Below are 16,534 nucleotides of genomic sequence, written 5' to 3' on the forward strand. Positions count from 1 at the left end.
GAGATTTACCCTGGTATATGGGTTTCGGTCATAGACCTTTCACCGCCACACAGAAAAAACTCTTCAATTGGGTTGAGAAAATGGCTGTATGGTGGAAAGTAAACATTTACAGTAAAAAATGCTGGTTGATGTTGAACTATTCTTGTATATCATCACCACGGTAAAAGCTGACATTGTCCCAAACCACCATAATAAACAAGTCTGAACAATTTGGAGTCATTGTGTTTTACAGATGACAACTGGGTTGTAGTTGTGTTTACCATTTTACAGAACAAGTGCATCACAGTGCAAAATGTGTTTGTAACACTTTATAATAACTACACCCAATTCATCAATTATTAAGCATTTATTACCTATTAGTTAACGGTTTGTTCACCATTAGTTATTTATTGTTCATACAAAATGTATCATTAGTAAAGCATTTTTTCACACAGTTAGGGTTAGGGTTTAGGATTTGGATTAGGATTAGGTTTAGGGTTTAGGGTTAGGGTTATGCTTTACTAATGACACATTTTGTATGAACAATAAATAACTAATGGTGAACAAACTGTTAACTAATAGGTAACGAAGGCTTGATAAATTATGAATTGTGTGTAGTTATTATAAAGTGTTACCAATGTGTTTACTGAATGAGAATGTGTTTAGAGTTTTGCCAAAAGAGTGTCTGATTTGACAGATTTAGTTTAGTTTAGTTCACCCGACATTTGATTTAGAGAATGTGGTTTAGTGTTTTAGCAATTGTGAAAAACTGTAATAATAAATAAATAATGTATATATTTTATATATAATATAAAAAACAATAAATAAACTTACTATCAATTGTTACCCCAACATACTGTAATCTATCAACATGATCGTTGTCAAATAAAGACGTCTTCATCCTCTCAATCTCTATCACGCAGAGCTGCCTCCCTGCTTCCAGGAGCAGCTACAGAGTGTCGAGGCTGAGGAGAGGGGGACAGCCTTCCTGTACTGTGAGTTGTCCAAAACAGGGATCCCAGTACAGTGGAGGAAGGGCAGACTACCTCTGAAGGCCAGCAGGAAGTATGAGATGAAGCAGGATGGAGGAGTGTTCCAGCTCCACATCCACTATCTTACCATGGACGACAGTGGCAGCTACACCTGTCTGGCAGGGGGGGTGGAGACCACGGCCTCCGTGGAAGTCAAGGGTGTGTTTGTGTATTTTTAAATGTGTGTGTGTCTGTAGAGTACTGTAGCTAAAACCATGTCCTACCATCTTTATAGATTTCTAGAAAAGACCATCTGAACTTCTATTTAATACAAATAAAATAAAATGTGGGGGGGGGGGGGGGGGCATAGGAAGTTTATTTATCAACCAAATGTAGCCTACTATTGATACTTAGAATGATCTTCACTTGCCTCCTTTTCTGTAGAAGAGATGGCAGGACAACACGTTATGTTAATGTTACATTAACTTTCATGTAACTACATAGCAATATCTATAGTACCAACACTATGGTTACAAAAAACTGATGAGTAGGTCTTCATTACGATTTAGTGGTACAAGTTATTATAAAAGTTAATCTTGGAATGGGGAAGGTTGGTCTTTCCAGGGCTATGTGGATGTTAACATTGACCTTGTTTTGGTATCACAACCTTAACTGTGCCTTTACAACATCTACTCACCCCTCACACCCACCCCCCATACTGTGCATTTTTACACTTTTGTATTACGTAACCTAAACGAATTCACACCATTGATTTAAACTTAAATTCCTATATCCCTACAATGTTTTAATAATAGATATTGCTATGTAGCTATGTGAAAGTTAATGTAAACGTAATGTAATGTGTTGATGACTATAGTTCACTTATTTACACTTTTATTGAGCAATTACTACACATATTCAACCAAATATTTGTCTAGGTATAATGATGTTGTGTCCCCTCCTCCTCCCCAGAGCTGCCTCCCTGCTTCCAGGAGCAGCTGCAGAGTGTTGAGGCTGAGGAAGGGGGCACAGCCTTCCTGCACTGTAAGCTGTCCAAGCCGGGGATCCCAGTGCAGTGGAGGAAGGGCAGACTACCTCTGAAGGCCAGCAGGAAGTATGAGATGAAGCAGGATGGAGGAGTGTTCCAGCTCCACATCCACCATCTCACCATGGACGACAGTGGCAACTACAACTGTCTTGCAGGGGGGATGGAGACCACGGCCTCTGTGGAAGTCAAGGGTGTGTGTTTGTGTGTATTCATGTGTGTGTGTCTTCTGTATAGTACTGTAGCTAAAACAATGCCCTTCCATTTTTTTTAATAGTTTTCTAGAAAAGACCACCTGAACTTGTAGATAATTGAATACTCTGGGGGGGGGGGGGGGGGGGGGGGGGGGCATTGAAAGTTTATTAATCAACCATATTCACTTCCCTTCCTTTCTATATAAAGAAGACTACAGGGCAACTCTTTACTTGAAGTTACATTAACTTCCAAATAACTTCATAGCAATATCTATTGTGACAGCATTATAAGTACATAGGAACTGCGAAGTAGGTACACCTCATTATAGTTGAGTGGTATTAGTTATTTCCCAAGTGAAACTTGGTATTTGAAAGGTCGTTCTTTTCCAGGGTAAATGTTGACTTTGATCTTGTCACCTTTAATTGCCCCTTTACAACATCCACGTATCCCTTACACCCCTCCCCCATACCGTGCCTTCTTACATTTGAGTAGAAATCTATATTGCTAACACTTAACACCACTCATTTACATTGCAAATCCCATATAACTACTTTGTTTTCACTATAAGTATTGCTATTTAGCTATGTGGTAGTTAATGTAAGCTAAATGTAAAGTGTAGCCGACTACACTTAAAAACCATTGACACTTTTATTGAGCAAAAACAATTCATATTCAACCAAACATTTTCTGATGTTTAATGATGTTGTGTCCCCTCCTCCTCCCCAGAGCTGCCTCCCTGCTTCCAGGAGCAGCTACAGAGTGTCAAGGCTGAGGAAGGGGGCACAGCCTTCCTGAACTGTAAGCTGTCCAAACCGGGGATCCCAGTGCAGTGGAGGAAGGGCAGACTACCTCTGAAGGCCAGCAGGAAGTATGAGATAAAGCAGGATGGAGGAGTGTTCCAGCTCCACATCCACCATCTCACCATGGACGACAGTGACAGCTACACCTGTCTGGCAGGAGGGGTGGAGACCACGGCCTCCGTGGACGTCAAGGGTGTGTTTGTGTGTGTTTGAATGTGTGTGTGTCTGTATAGTACTGTAGCTAAAACCATGCCCTTCCATTTTTATAGTTTTCTAGAAAAGACCACCTGAACTTGTATGTTATTAAATATTCTTGGGGGGGGGCATTGAAAGTTTTTTTATCAACCAAATGCACTTTTGATACTTAAAATGATCTTCACTCCCCTCCCTTTCTGTAGATAAGATGACAGGACAACATGTTATGTTAATGTTACATTAACTTTCATGTAACTACGTAGCAATGTCTATAGTACCAACATTATGGTTACAAAAAACTGATAAGTAGGTCTTCATTACGATTTAGTGGTACAAGTTATTACAAAAGTGAATCTTGGAATGGGGAAGGTTGATCTTTCCAGGGCTATGTAGATGTTAACATTGATCTTGTTTTGGTATCACAACCTTAACTGTGCCTTTACAACATCTACTCACCCCTCACACCCACCCCCCATACTGTGCATTTTTACACTTTTGTATTACGTAACCTAAACGAATTCACACCATTGATTTAAACTTAAATTCCTATATCCCTACAATGTTTTAATAATAGATATTGCTATGTAGCTATGTGAAAGTTAATGTAAACGTAATGTAATGTGTTGATGACTATAGTTCACTTATTTACACTTTTATTGAGCAATTACTACACATATTCAACCAAATATTTTTCTGTGTTTAATGATGTTGTGTCCCCTCCTCCTCCCCAGAGCTGCCTCCCTGCTTCCAGGAGCAGCTGCAGAGTGTTGAGGCTGAGGAAGGGGGCACAGCCTTCCTGCACTGTAAGCTGTCCAAGCCGGGGATCCCAGTGCAGTGGAGGAAGGGCAGACTACCTCTGAAGGCCAGCAGGAAGTATGAGATGACGCAGGATGGAGGAGTGTTCCAGCTCCACATCCACCATCTCACCATGGACGACAGTGGCAACTACAACTGTCTTGCAGAGGGGATGGAGACCACGGCCTCTGTGGAAGTCAAGGGTGTGTGTTTGTGTGTATTCATGTGTGTGTGTCTTCTGTATAGTACTGTAGCTAAAACCATGCCCTTCCATTTTTTTAAATAGTTTTCTAGAAAAGACCACCTGAACTTGTAGATAATTGAATACTCTGGGGGGGGGGGGGGCATTGAAAGTTTATAGTTTATTAATCAACCATATTCACTTCCCTCCCTTTCTATATAAAGAAGACTACAGGGCAACTCTTTACTTGAAGTTACATTAACTTCCAAATAACTTCATAGCAATATCTAATGTGACAGCATTATAAGTACATAGGAACTGCGAAGTAGGTACACCTCATTATAGTTGAGTGGTATTAGTTATTTCGCAAGTGAAACTTGGTATGTGAAAGGTCGGTCTTTTCCAGGGTAAGTGTTGACTTTGATCTTGTCACCTTTAACTGCCCCTTTACAACATCCACTTATCCCTTACACCCCTCCCCCATACCGTGCCTTCTTACATTTGAGTAAAAATCTATATTGCTAACACTTAACACCACTCATTTACATAGCAAATCCCACATAACTACTTTGTTTTCACTACAGGTATTGCTATTTAGCTATGTGGTAGTTAATGTAAGCGAAATGTAAAGTGTAGCCGACTACACTTAAAAACCATTGACACTTTTATTGAGCAAAAACAATTAATATTCAACCAAACATTTTCTGATGTTTAATGATGTTGTGTCCCCTCCTCCTCCCCAGAGCTGCCTCCCTGCTTCCAGGAGCAGCTGCAGAGTGTCGAGGCTGAGGAAGGGGGCACAGCCTTCCTGCACTGTAAGCTGTCCAAACCGGGGATCCCAGTGCAGTGGAGGAAGGGCAGACTACCTCTGAAGGCCAGCAGGAAGTATGAGATGAAGCAGGATGGAGGAGTGTTCCAGCTCCACATCCACCATCTTACCATGGACGACAGTGACAGCTACACCTGTCTGGCAGGAGGGGTGGAGACCACGGCCTCCGTGGAAGTCAAGGGTGTGTTTGTGTATGTTTGAATGTGTGTGTGTCTGTATAGTACTGTAGCTAAAACCATGCCCTTCCATTTTTAAAGTTTTCTAGAAAAGACCACCTGAACTTGTATATTATTAAATATTTTTGGGGGGGCAGTGAAAGTTTTTTTATCAACCAAATGTACTTTTGATACTTAAATGATCTTCACTCCCCTCCCTTTCTGTAGAAAAAATGACAGGACAACATGTTATGTTAATGTTACATTAACTTTCATGTAACTACATAGCAATACCTATAGTACTAACATTATGGTTGCAAAATAACTGCTTAGTAGGTCTTCATTACGATTTAGCGGTACAAGTTATTGCAAAAGTGAATTTTGGTATGGGGGGAGGTTTGTTTTTTCAGGGCAATGTGGATGTTAACATTGATCTTGTTTTCGTATCACAACCTTAACTGTGCCTTTACAAAATCTACTCACCCCTCACACCCACCCCCCATACTGTGCATTTTTACACATTCGTATTAACCTACACTAATTCACACCATTTATTTTCACTTTAATTCCTATATCCCTACAATGTTTTTACAATAGATATTGCTATGTAGCTATGTGATAGTTACGTAATGCAAACATAATGTAAAATGTTGCCGACTACATGATTGACACTTTCATTGAGCAATAACTACACATATTCAACCAAATATTTTTCTATGTATAATGACGTTCTGTCCCCTCCTCCTCCCCAGAGCTGCCTCCCTGGTTCCAGGAGCAGCTACAGAGTATCGAGGCTGAGGAAAGGGGCACAGCCTTCCTACACTGTAAGCTGTCCAAACCGGGGATCCCAGTGCAGTGGAGGAAGGGTAGACTGCCTCTGAAGGCCAGCAGGAAGTATGAGATGGCGCAGGATGGGGGAGAGTTCCAGCTCCACATCCACCATCTCACCATGGACGACAGTGGCAGCTACACCTGTCTGGCAGGGGGGGTGGAGACCACGGCCTCCGTGGAAGTCAAAGGTGTGTGTTTGTGTCTGTTTGTGTGTATGTGTCTGTATAGTACTGTAGCTAAAACCATGCCCTTACATTTTTATAGTTTTCTTGAAAAGAGTTCCTGAACTTTTTTAAGAAAAAATAACACATCATCTGTTTTGGGGATAATGAAAGTTTATTAATAAACCCTTGTCAATCAACTATTTCAGTAGACTGGTTTTAAAGTTTGCCATATACCTAAGCAAGCCATTGATGTGTCTTCCTGTTTTTCTCAGCATTGCATGTGCCAGAGAAGCCAGAGCCGACCCAGACAGTGTCACCTGTGGAAGCAAAGCTCCCCCCTCACACAGTTGACCAGAAGAGAGACCTACCCCCTGTAGCTGAGCCTAAGAAACGAGCCACAATGACCAGGGCAGCCACTGTAGACTCAGAGGAAGACTTGAAGCCTAACCCAGAGCGTGTGAACGAACCAGCCACGGAGAAAGAAATGGAAATTGACCAAAAGGTGAAGCGGCCCACAAAATCGTCGGAGCCAGATATTGAAGTGGACTTGAAGGTGAAATCGGCAAAGTATGCCGGCCGAGAGACAGAAGCAGGTCGAAAAGTGAATCTGTCAGCCATGTCAAGAAAAAAAGAGAGTGATATAGACCAAGAGGAAAAAACCCCTGTGACATCTGTGCAGCAACAGCCACTGCAGGATGAAACAAAGGATGCTGAAGAGGGCCAAAAGGAAAATTTGACATTGATACCCCCTGTAAGGACTAAACGGAAGTCTTCTGTCGACAGTGGGTCAAACCAGCTATCACCAACTGTGGTAGATACTTCTGAAGAAAACCAAAGAGAAAAACAGCTATTGAAACCACCTGCAAGGACCAAACGGAGGGGATCTGAAGCTAAAGAACCAGTGCTTTCTAACATGGAAAGTGGAGAGACGCAGCCATTTAAGGACAGGATGAAGAAGATAGAGAAGGATAAGAAAGAAAAACAGGCACTACAAACTGCCATCGATAACACAGCAGTAGACCAGAAAGATGATTTTCCATTAAAACCCCCAACGCCAACTAAACAAACAGGATCTGAAGTGAAAAAAACGTCTCTGTCCAAAAGGGAGGAGAGCCAGCCATGGAAGCCTACGATGAAAGAGTCTGAATCGGATCAGAAACAGCCCGCGAAACAGCCAGCAGAGTCAATATGGAAGGATCCTGTCATCAGGGAGAAGGAGGAACTGCCAGTCAGCTCCACAAAAGCAGAAAAGGAGCAACCTAAAATGGAGGAGGACACTCCCCATCTCTCTGTCTCAGGGGGAGAGCCCTCCTCTGAATTATCCACTAAGTTAGTTGGGAACAAGAGCAGAAGCCAACAAGTATCTCAAATTGCTGAAATGTTGTCTCTCTCCAACCTTGCACCCTGCAAGGAGCACCAGGAGATCCAACAAGCTGCGGAGCACACCCAAGACATGGACATTAGTGTGGAGGACGAGCCTGAGATGCTGGAGGCTGCTATTAAGATTCAAGCTGCTTTTAAAGGCTACAAGACGCGCAAAGACATGCAACCCACATTCAAGGAGGCGTTCAAAAACCAGACTGCAGAAGCTAAAGGTACCATTAACCTAAAGTGTATTGTAGAAGGTAAGCCCACATCGGTACATTGGCTGAAGGATGGCCAGAAAATAAAAAACAGCAAATGGCATACCATTAGCATGTCGGAAGATGGAGTTTGCTCATTGGTGATCTCAAACCTCACAGCCCAAGACACCGGTGTGTATACATGTGAGTTGGTCAACAAGTTTGGTGTAACTTCATATAACGGGAATGTGATGGTCGGGAAGGTTCAGCATCCTGTTCCGACCACCCAGCCTCTGCATCCACCTCTGGCTGCCATCACTGCACTGAAGCCTACCCAGTTCCTGCCCCAGGCCCAGCCTCAGCCCCAACCCAAACCTCAACTTCAACCTCAACCTCAAACCCAGCCCCAGCCCCAGCCTCAGCCTCTTCCCCAACTCCATGTGTCAACCTCGGGGAACAAGACCATGGGTTCTGTGGAGAGTGAGGGCCTCTCACTGTGGCAGGCCTATAGCCTGACTGAGGAGGACGCCAGCATGAGCCTGCAGGAGAGAAGAAGGGCTTCTCTCATTGCCATCAGCTCCAGTAAGTGAGAAATAATTCAATATATACTGTTGATACAAGTATAATGATGGGTTATTGCTTTGGACATCTTGCTGTGTGTGTTGCACCTGTAGCAAAAATGTCTGTTTTTCTTAATCAATCTTGTCTCCGCTCTCCAGTGTCCAGTCCCTCTGACTACGATACTGCTCCAGATGTTGTTGAGCCAGTTGACACCAGTCCCAAAGTTAGTCTAACTCGGTGAGACAGCATAACATTATACATACCCTCAGACAGCGTCTTCTCTTTTATAATTTCTTCTTATTGAAACTGACGCAAAATCTCATGCAAAAACATTTCACCACAGGGAAGTTATGAAGAAAGAGGATAAAGAGGATAAGCAACTTAGTTCTCCACCTCAACCTCCGAAAAGGCATTTAAAAGTCAAAGGTCAGTCATTCTCTGTCACCATAAGGCCATGCTGTGAATCTGGGATGACAAAAAAAAACATGGAACCCATGGAGAATACACTTTCTCACTACAGTTGCCCTCTATAGTGCCACAAACCATGTATAAACCCTAACTTATCGTTCATCTTTATCTGACTGTGCTTTAGGTGCTCTGGACGCCAGATTGAAGACTCCGTCCCCCAAACACCTCCGTGCCCACACCCCCACAGCCCTCACCTGCTCTGGGTCCGAGTCAGATGGAGATGAGGATCGAGCAGAGGTAAAGTAGAGCATATAGCAGCAACAACACTTTAACTATTTTTTCCCAGCAGAATTTTCCAGACTTTCAGTTCATACTGTGCTGTATGTGGGTGGATACAGTACAGTAAAAAAAAGAAAACTATTTATTTCTGTAGATGTTTGATATCTACGTGGCTCGAGCCAACTGCAGCCCAGTCGGAGGCAGTAAGGAGAGCGTGGTGCTGAAGGAAGGCCAGTACGTGGAGGTTCTGGACTCAGTCCATCCTGACAGGTGGCTGGTGCGGACAAAGCCCACCAAGAATACTCCCTCGCGTCAGGAATGGATCTCCCCCGCATACCTGGAGAAGAAAATGAAGGTATTCTGTAACCAGGTTGTGCGTATGCATTTAAAATGGGGTGACTTAGAAAGACACAGGGTGCTGATGTGTGGCTTTGTGTTGTGTAACGTATGAACTTTGTTTAGGAGATGTTCCCACCACTAAGGCCTCCTGTTCAGGATCTGGATGGAACTGGTTATTCTGGAGAGGTATACAGGAAGACAGTCAGGTGGGTCTTTCAGTAGTCTCCTGTCAATGATGCCGAATTGGATCCTTATTTCAAAAATTGTTATGATAAAAAACACATTTGTTTGCGTTTATTCCACACAAGTTTCTCTTTGCCCTCAGCCAATTGATTCAAGGTCTCATTGATGGAGAGAAGGAGTTTGTAAAGGAGATGAAGGAGTTCATGTCTCATCACCTACACAACCTAGAGACCGGCTCTCAAGTCCCCCTCGATGTTCTCAAACAAAAAGACGTTGTGTTCCGCAACATTAAAGACATTGTTACTCTGCATGACAGGTAAGAGACACAGGAGTCATTACTGTGTTACCAGCTATGGCAGCCCATTCAAAAACAAATTACACTATCAAGACTCTGGCCACTTAAAATGGTAATGTCAATTTTACCTGAATGTATTGTCAGTTGAAACTTACTGTAGAAACAATTGTTCTCTTTGTCTGACCCGGTACTCCAGATGTCTGTTACCCAGTCTGGGTGAGTGCTTCACAGATGATGATGTGGCCATGCACCTGATCAAGCACGCTGAGCAATTTGAGAAGTACCTCCAGTACATGGCTGGCCAGACACAAGCTGAGGCCTGTGTTACCGACAAACCTTTCCAGCAATACTTAAAGGTAAATAAACATTTCCTAGAACTAAGTTAAGCTTCAGTGAACCTGAAGCTGTAGCGCAAATTGGCACAGGAATAATCTTTCAATAATGAGTTGCATTCATCATTTTTGATCAGCAAAACACGGTGGGGATGGAGGATGTTGTCACATTCCTACAAAGACCAGTGGAGAGGATTCAGACCTATCATGCCTTACTCAAGGTCAGTTTACACCTAAACACAGATACTCATGACAACACAAATCCAGTATGTCCTGTATCAGGCTTTCTGATTGGACACGTGATCCCACCTGATTCCATTTCTCAGTGAAGTACACAGCTTTACTGTAGACGATCAGATGACTATAGACTGATCTTAGTTATTGTTTGTTATTTACTGGGATCTATATTGTTTAAGGTGATATTGGAGCAAATATTGGAGCAAAGCTTACCTTAATACTCAGAATAGAGGAGAAAATCTCAAAGTCAAAAAGGTCTGTGGTACAATATTCTATTTTGCTTTGTTAACATTATCTATGCTAATAAGCCTAATCCTCACCTTTCAAAATCACAGTCCAACTGGCTTATTTGTCACATGCACTAAATAGCATAGCATCATCAGGACAGTGATATTCTTGTGACCGGCCAAGCAACATCGCGCAGTAGTAGCATCAAATACAAAATATTTACATAGCAGACAGCATACAAAAAAATACAAAGGGTTAGGGTTAAATAACTAGGGATCAATTAAATACTTGTGAAGGCAAATAAGTTTTTATGGGACAGTGCTTCTCTGACAAATGGGGGCTGATTATCTGGATACCTGTGGACAGGAGTTGATCAAGAACAAGGCTAAGACTGGAAAGAGCTGTGGTCTGCTGGAGGATGCCTTCTCCATGGTGTCCTGTCTGCCCTGGAGGTCTAACAACGTGCACCAGGTCTCCCTCATAGAGAGCTACCCTGCTCCTCTCTCTGCCCTGGGAGAGCCCCTCCGACAGGTAACACACCAACTGCAAACGGCACATAATATGTTTCTGTCCTCTACTGGCCTACTGTATATAACCCTACTATGCAGTAGTATATAATAACCCTACTATCCTCTACTGGTCCACTGTACATAACCCTACTCTCTTCTATTTGCCTACTGTATATAACCTTACCATATGCAGTACTATATAACCCTAGCATCCTCTACTGGCCTACTGTATATAACCTTACTCTATGCAGTATTATATAACCCTACCATCCTCTACTGACCTACTGTATATAACCTTACTATATGCAGTAGTATATAATCCTACCATCCTCTACTGGCCTACTGTATATAACTTAACTGTATGAAGTGGAATAGACCTGCAATTTAGAGTAGACAGTGAATTTGAGATACTACATTCACTACCACACACTACAGCAGGGCTCTCAAGTTTTATCAAAAATTTGGCGTGAGATTACCATACATGTCAACGTTTGGGTACAAAAGTCCTGGGGGGTATTCCAGAAAGAAACATACTTGGGTAAGTTAACTCTCCAGCTGGCACACAATGTTGCAGAAACTTACTGGCAATGTTGCTACAACGTTGGATGTCAGCTGGGGAGTTAACTTACCCGGGTATGTCACATAACCTTCTTTCTGGAATACCCCCCTGGAGAGGGAGGGATGGCATTTAACTCGGTATAACTCGAGACAGCTCTCAACTTGGCCTGCCATTAATTGTATATGGCGGGACAAGTTATCCCTGACTTCTCAGCGTGAGAAATACAAGGTGTTGCGTGAGAGCGTAAGAAATGCTTGAGTCTCACGCCGTGCCCTGCTACAGTCCCTGATTTTAATGGGATTTGTTGTTGATTTGAAGTGATTACATATTGTTTTGCTAGGGTGCATTCACCGTGTGGGAGGAGTCGCCGGATGTTAAAACACCCTCCAGGGGGCACCAGAGACAAGTGTTCCTCTTCAAGGACTGTGTCATCTTGTGTAAGCCAAGGAGGGACGCCAGTATGAACACTGACACCTATGCCTTTAAGAACAAGATGAAGGTAAATAAGGAACGTGGAGTAAATGGGAGTTCTCAGGCTGATGAAAACCTAATTACAAAAATAAATATTAATTATTAAGGGGTCAAACTTTTTTACTAATTGTTTTACTTAGTCTCTCTCTTCCTGCACTCTATCTGTGCCCCTAGCTGAATGATGTGGAAGTGAAGGAGATGGTGGAGCAAGATGAGAGGTCATGGGGCTTGTGGCACGAGCACAGAGGCTCAGTCAGAAAGTACACGCTGCAGGGCCGCTCGGCCCCGCTCAAGCTCTCCTGGCTCAAAGACTTCCGAGAGCTGCAGCTACGCTCCAGACAGCCCTCCTGCAGTGAGTGTGTTCGGTCACCTGATGCACAATTGAAAAATGGAGAAGGTTTACAGCTTCTCCACTGTGTCCCCCGAACAACGTCTTCCTTGTTGTGTGCAATGTTCCCTGTCTTGTCCTTTCTCTATCTTTCTCTCCCTCTGACTCCATCTCCCTCTCTCTCTGTTTCTCTCTGTCTCTCTCTCCCTCCCTCTGACTCCATCTCTCTCTCTCTCTCTCTCTCTCTCTCTCTCTCTCTCTCTCTCTCTCTCTCTCTGGCTACAGTGTGTTTAACATTTTACTTTGTGTGAATAGGTCCACCTGAGTTTGAAGTGCATCTGTTTGACCTTACTGCAAAACTCAGTCAAACTATAAAACTGACCTGCAAGGTTAATGGGAATCCCAAACCAGTGGTCAGCTGGTTGAAAGGTAAAAGGAGCTTTGAATATTGCATTCTCTTACAGTAACGTCCTTTTGATTTCCAGATACACACCGTAGCAAAAAATAACTGGCATGTCTTTTGGTACAGCTGAAAACACAATGCTCAGATAATAACTAGAATAAAGGATGCAACCCTGCTTGGTTCCTCAGACGGTGTGGCTCTGGAGGATGATTCACATCACATCCTCAGCGCTGACCAAGGCGGCTCCTGCTGTCTCATCCTGGATGGCGTGATCCTAGACGACTCAGGCCAGTACGTCTGCTCTGCCTCCAGTTCCCTGGGCCGTGCCAGCACGCTGGCCACAGTCATGGTGGAGGGTGAGTGTGTTGCTAGACACAGGAACACAGAACCAAGATGGTCCACACCACTCTTCCATTATACACGACATGCTTTCACACAGCCCGCTTTCCGGTCCTGTGTAAAAGGTACAGACACAGAATGGGAGGTTTTTTTTTGTTGTCCCGGCAATAAGCAATGGGAAAACCGGCATGGCGGGACTACACACACTGGCAACAACATCGCACCTCTGATTCCGGAATGCCAGTATGCTTAAATGCTATTCTTAAAGCACAAACAGGGCAGAATTATTCTGGCTTTGTTTGGTTTGTGTAAACAAGCAAAGCTGACATAATGACGGGTCTTCTTTTCGGCAGTATTGCGGGATCTCTGTTTAAAAAGGGCTACTGACTGCTCCTTATTGTTGTTGATTAAAGTTAGCCTGTATGTCCCAATGTTGATGTGTTTGTGACAGGAATAGTCGCGCTGCTCGTCAATCACTTACACCTGAGCTTTACCCACACCGGGCTTCAAACTCAGGACCTCCTAATTACCAACGTGACTACTAACCAGCTATGCCACGAAAAACAATCTTTTTGTTGGCACGGGTGGACTGCACTTACTGAGGAGTAGAGAGTCGTGAGTTTGCCAATTCACCTCGAGTACACTTGCACCAACAACCTGTCATCTACAGGGCCTCCCAGATTTGTCACCAGGATACAGAGTGCCTGTCTCCTGGAAGGTGAAGACATCCAGTTCACCTGCTCCACAACAACCACACCTCTACCAAACATTAGGTAGCGTGTATACTCACACTCTTCTGGACTCTGCTACTGTTACATTTTTTTCCAGCATTACATCACAGACACCTTTAGGTTAGAAGATATGTACACTGTATAACATTTTGTTATATATAAGTCAACCTATGCTGTGGTTTGGAGTGTCTTATAGAGGGGAATGTGTTTGGGCAGGTGGTTGAAAGATGGCAAAGAGCTGGTTGACCAGAAGAAGTACCTCATGCAGAGTGATGCTCGCAGTGGAATCCTGACTTTTACCATCCTAAACCCTGTCGAGACAGACCTCGGCTTCTACGAGTGCAAGGTAAAGTCGGGTGGTATCTATGTTGTCTGAGGCCTTACACAACAGTCACGCAGTCAATGCCAGTGATTCTCCATTTGTATGGTACATGTAACGTTGTAATGCTCTTTGAAATCTGAAACTGAATTTGTACGTCTTTAAGTCCTTATGTTACTTTGTTTACTTTATCATAGCTAGCCCGTAATATGTTCCTGTATTTTAAGTAACTAGTGTGATTCTGTCGTGTTCTAGCTGTGGAATGATCTTGGCTGTGTCAAGTGTACAGCAGACCTGTGCCATCCTTTCACGCCATCAATCAACGATGAGACGGACCAATCCCCCAAAGGTAGGAGAGTCCCAGCCAATCAAGGTAAATATCCTTCTCTGATGAATGGACTATGTATTGGTCCTAAGGATGTCGTGGAGACACTTGCCATTATGATCATGTACTGTAGGATATTCTTTTTTGTTTATGGGATGAAACACCCTAGACAGCATCAGCAGAGAGCACCATTACGTTTCTGTGTCAGGTGTCTCAGAGCAACCAGATGCAGTCCAAACAAAGTTTGACAGCACAAGTTTTTGGTGTATTGATGAGGGTTTAGAAAAGCACATGCCATGGTCATTCCCTTGTTTTACTTCACTTTGTTTTTACATCACTTACCGCACAAACCACTTCACAACTTTACTTCAACATTATTTTCCTTTGACTTGAGCTCATACAGTTTAGTTGATCTCATTCCCATGTTTCCATCTATTACCATAACATTCCACACATTCCTGACATCAACGACCTTCCTGTCACCTAGCAGTCAACATAGACCCCTCTTCCTTCATTCTTGTATGTATTCATATTAAGAAAAGGCATTGATACTGGTATTGTAATTGATGTTTTTTTGTGTGCTTTTCATCATGTTTCCAATTTCTAGAGCAGAGTCAGATTGGAAAAGCCTATTCATTTCCATCTTTGTGATCATGGTGGATGCCCAAAAGTACGCACAGGAGAAACAATGGGTCATAGCTCACATGGGTTCAATTGGAGGGCCGTTATAATATTTGTGTTCAGTTTAGTAAAATATTCAGGTAACACAATCACATTTGACAAAATACAGGGTACGGTATTGATTTCCCACAAACACATATAGCATTCATGAGCTATGAGCCTGCTTGTCTACCCCTGGTAGTTTTGAAGGCTTTTGGGACACGGGTTTTGATCATGTGAGTCAATCCATTCACCGTAACCTCCCTCCACTCCATCCCTCGTCCTCCGTGGCCACAGAGCACAAAGTCTTCTCCATGCCAGTGTCACCCGGGAGGGAGGTGGGGGGGTCACTGTAACACGGACCCAGTGCATGCATGTGCAGTGGTGGCATCTCCTACTCTCTCTCTCTCCTTCCACCAACGCATGTCCTGCTAACTCTCCACTCCTACCCATCCGAGATGGTCATGTGCTGGGCGCCAGCCCTCCTTTATGTCCATGCCCTGTTCATGGAAGTGTTAACAAACTGTGGGAGGTCCCTCCGAGGTAAGCCGTCTTTTCACTTCCTGGTATCCTAAGGTAAGGTCACAGCGTTTTCTCATGATTTGCTCTTGACGCCATTCACGTGTAAGCTATAAAGCACTCATGTGGACAGTTAATATAGCCTTATTTACCGGCAAACAGGCTTTCTTACAGTTACAGTTATATATGACAAATAACACACACTAAGCCATTGCTTGTTTTAAGTGGCCCAACTTAAGACTGAGATTGAATTGTACGTATGGTTGTTCTAGATGCCGATGCAGAAGGCTGGTCCGCTGCCATGGTGAAAAAATGGCTTCAGACAGACTTCAACCCCACCTCTGTCTGCAAAATGCTCTTCACGCCAGGATACCCAGCACAGTGAGTACACAAACTAGATACACATTCTGCTTGTGCAGTAACTGTACATATACCAAGTATTCACCTTCATGTGGTATACTACATCACCTCACCTTGTCTGCATAGCACTGAGCTTAGTCCTGAGAAAACCGGCCTTGCCAGCCTGGAACAGGTGGACGAGTCTCACACACACCTTCATGAGGAACAGGAGGACCTCTCCTTCTACGAACCCACACAGGACATGCCCGGAGGTAATCAGCACTCAACATGTGGCTTCTGTTGCTGCTGAGATCAGACACACAGGAGGAGACACTGTGGTAAACATACCTAAGCGGTCTTGGGGGTGCCTCAGCGGGTAAGAGCGCGTGCCATGTAAGCTGAGAGGCCGGCCCAGACCGTTTCCTGCATATCCTCCCCTCTCTCTGTCCCCAGCATGTCCCTCTCATG

At 43.7% G+C, this 16,534-nt stretch overlaps 1 protein-coding gene across 6 annotated transcripts in view; it reads left to right on the forward strand.

Annotated features, from left to right (window-relative positions):
* The window catches only part of obscna (obscurin, cytoskeletal calmodulin and titin-interacting RhoGEF a), a 47,466-nt gene that overhangs the window by 17,969 nt on the left and 12,963 nt on the right, over positions 1–16,534 (forward strand). For 4 of the 6 annotated variants that reach the window (XM_047049429.1, XM_047049428.1, XM_047049430.1 and 1 more), the window contains exons 31-55: positions 903–1,169; positions 1,923–2,189; positions 2,917–3,183; positions 3,917–4,183; positions 4,905–5,171; positions 5,898–6,164; positions 6,413–8,284; positions 8,422–8,500; positions 8,607–8,689; positions 8,856–8,968; positions 9,105–9,305; positions 9,413–9,495; positions 9,615–9,788; positions 9,964–10,123; positions 10,237–10,320; positions 10,931–11,095; positions 11,973–12,131; positions 12,278–12,455; positions 12,747–12,860; positions 13,023–13,190; positions 13,844–13,946; positions 14,121–14,250; positions 14,479–14,572; positions 16,000–16,108; positions 16,214–16,338. In XM_047049429.1, the coding sequence (XP_046905385.1) occupies positions 903–1,169; positions 1,923–2,189; positions 2,917–3,183; positions 3,917–4,183; positions 4,905–5,171; positions 5,898–6,164; positions 6,413–8,284; positions 8,422–8,500; positions 8,607–8,689; positions 8,856–8,968; positions 9,105–9,305; positions 9,413–9,495; positions 9,615–9,788; positions 9,964–10,123; positions 10,237–10,320; positions 10,931–11,095; positions 11,973–12,131; positions 12,278–12,455; positions 12,747–12,860; positions 13,023–13,190; positions 13,844–13,946; positions 14,121–14,250; positions 14,479–14,572; positions 16,000–16,108; positions 16,214–16,338 (5,796 nt within the window). The remainder of the gene's footprint in view (positions 1–902; positions 1,170–1,922; positions 2,190–2,916; positions 3,184–3,916; positions 4,184–4,904; positions 5,172–5,897; positions 6,165–6,412; positions 8,285–8,421; positions 8,501–8,606; positions 8,690–8,855; positions 8,969–9,104; positions 9,306–9,412; positions 9,496–9,614; positions 9,789–9,963; positions 10,124–10,236; positions 10,321–10,930; positions 11,096–11,972; positions 12,132–12,277; positions 12,456–12,746; positions 12,861–13,022; positions 13,191–13,843; positions 13,947–14,120; positions 14,251–14,478; positions 14,573–15,999; positions 16,109–16,213; positions 16,339–16,534) is intronic. The other 2 variants (XM_047049433.1, XM_047049434.1) reach the window with 2 other exon arrangements.

The sequence above is a fragment of the Hypomesus transpacificus genome, chromosome 26, assembly GCF_021917145.1.
Source record: "Hypomesus transpacificus isolate Combined female chromosome 26, fHypTra1, whole genome shotgun sequence".
Classification (NCBI taxonomy): Eukaryota; Metazoa; Chordata; class Actinopteri; order Osmeriformes; family Osmeridae; genus Hypomesus; species Hypomesus transpacificus.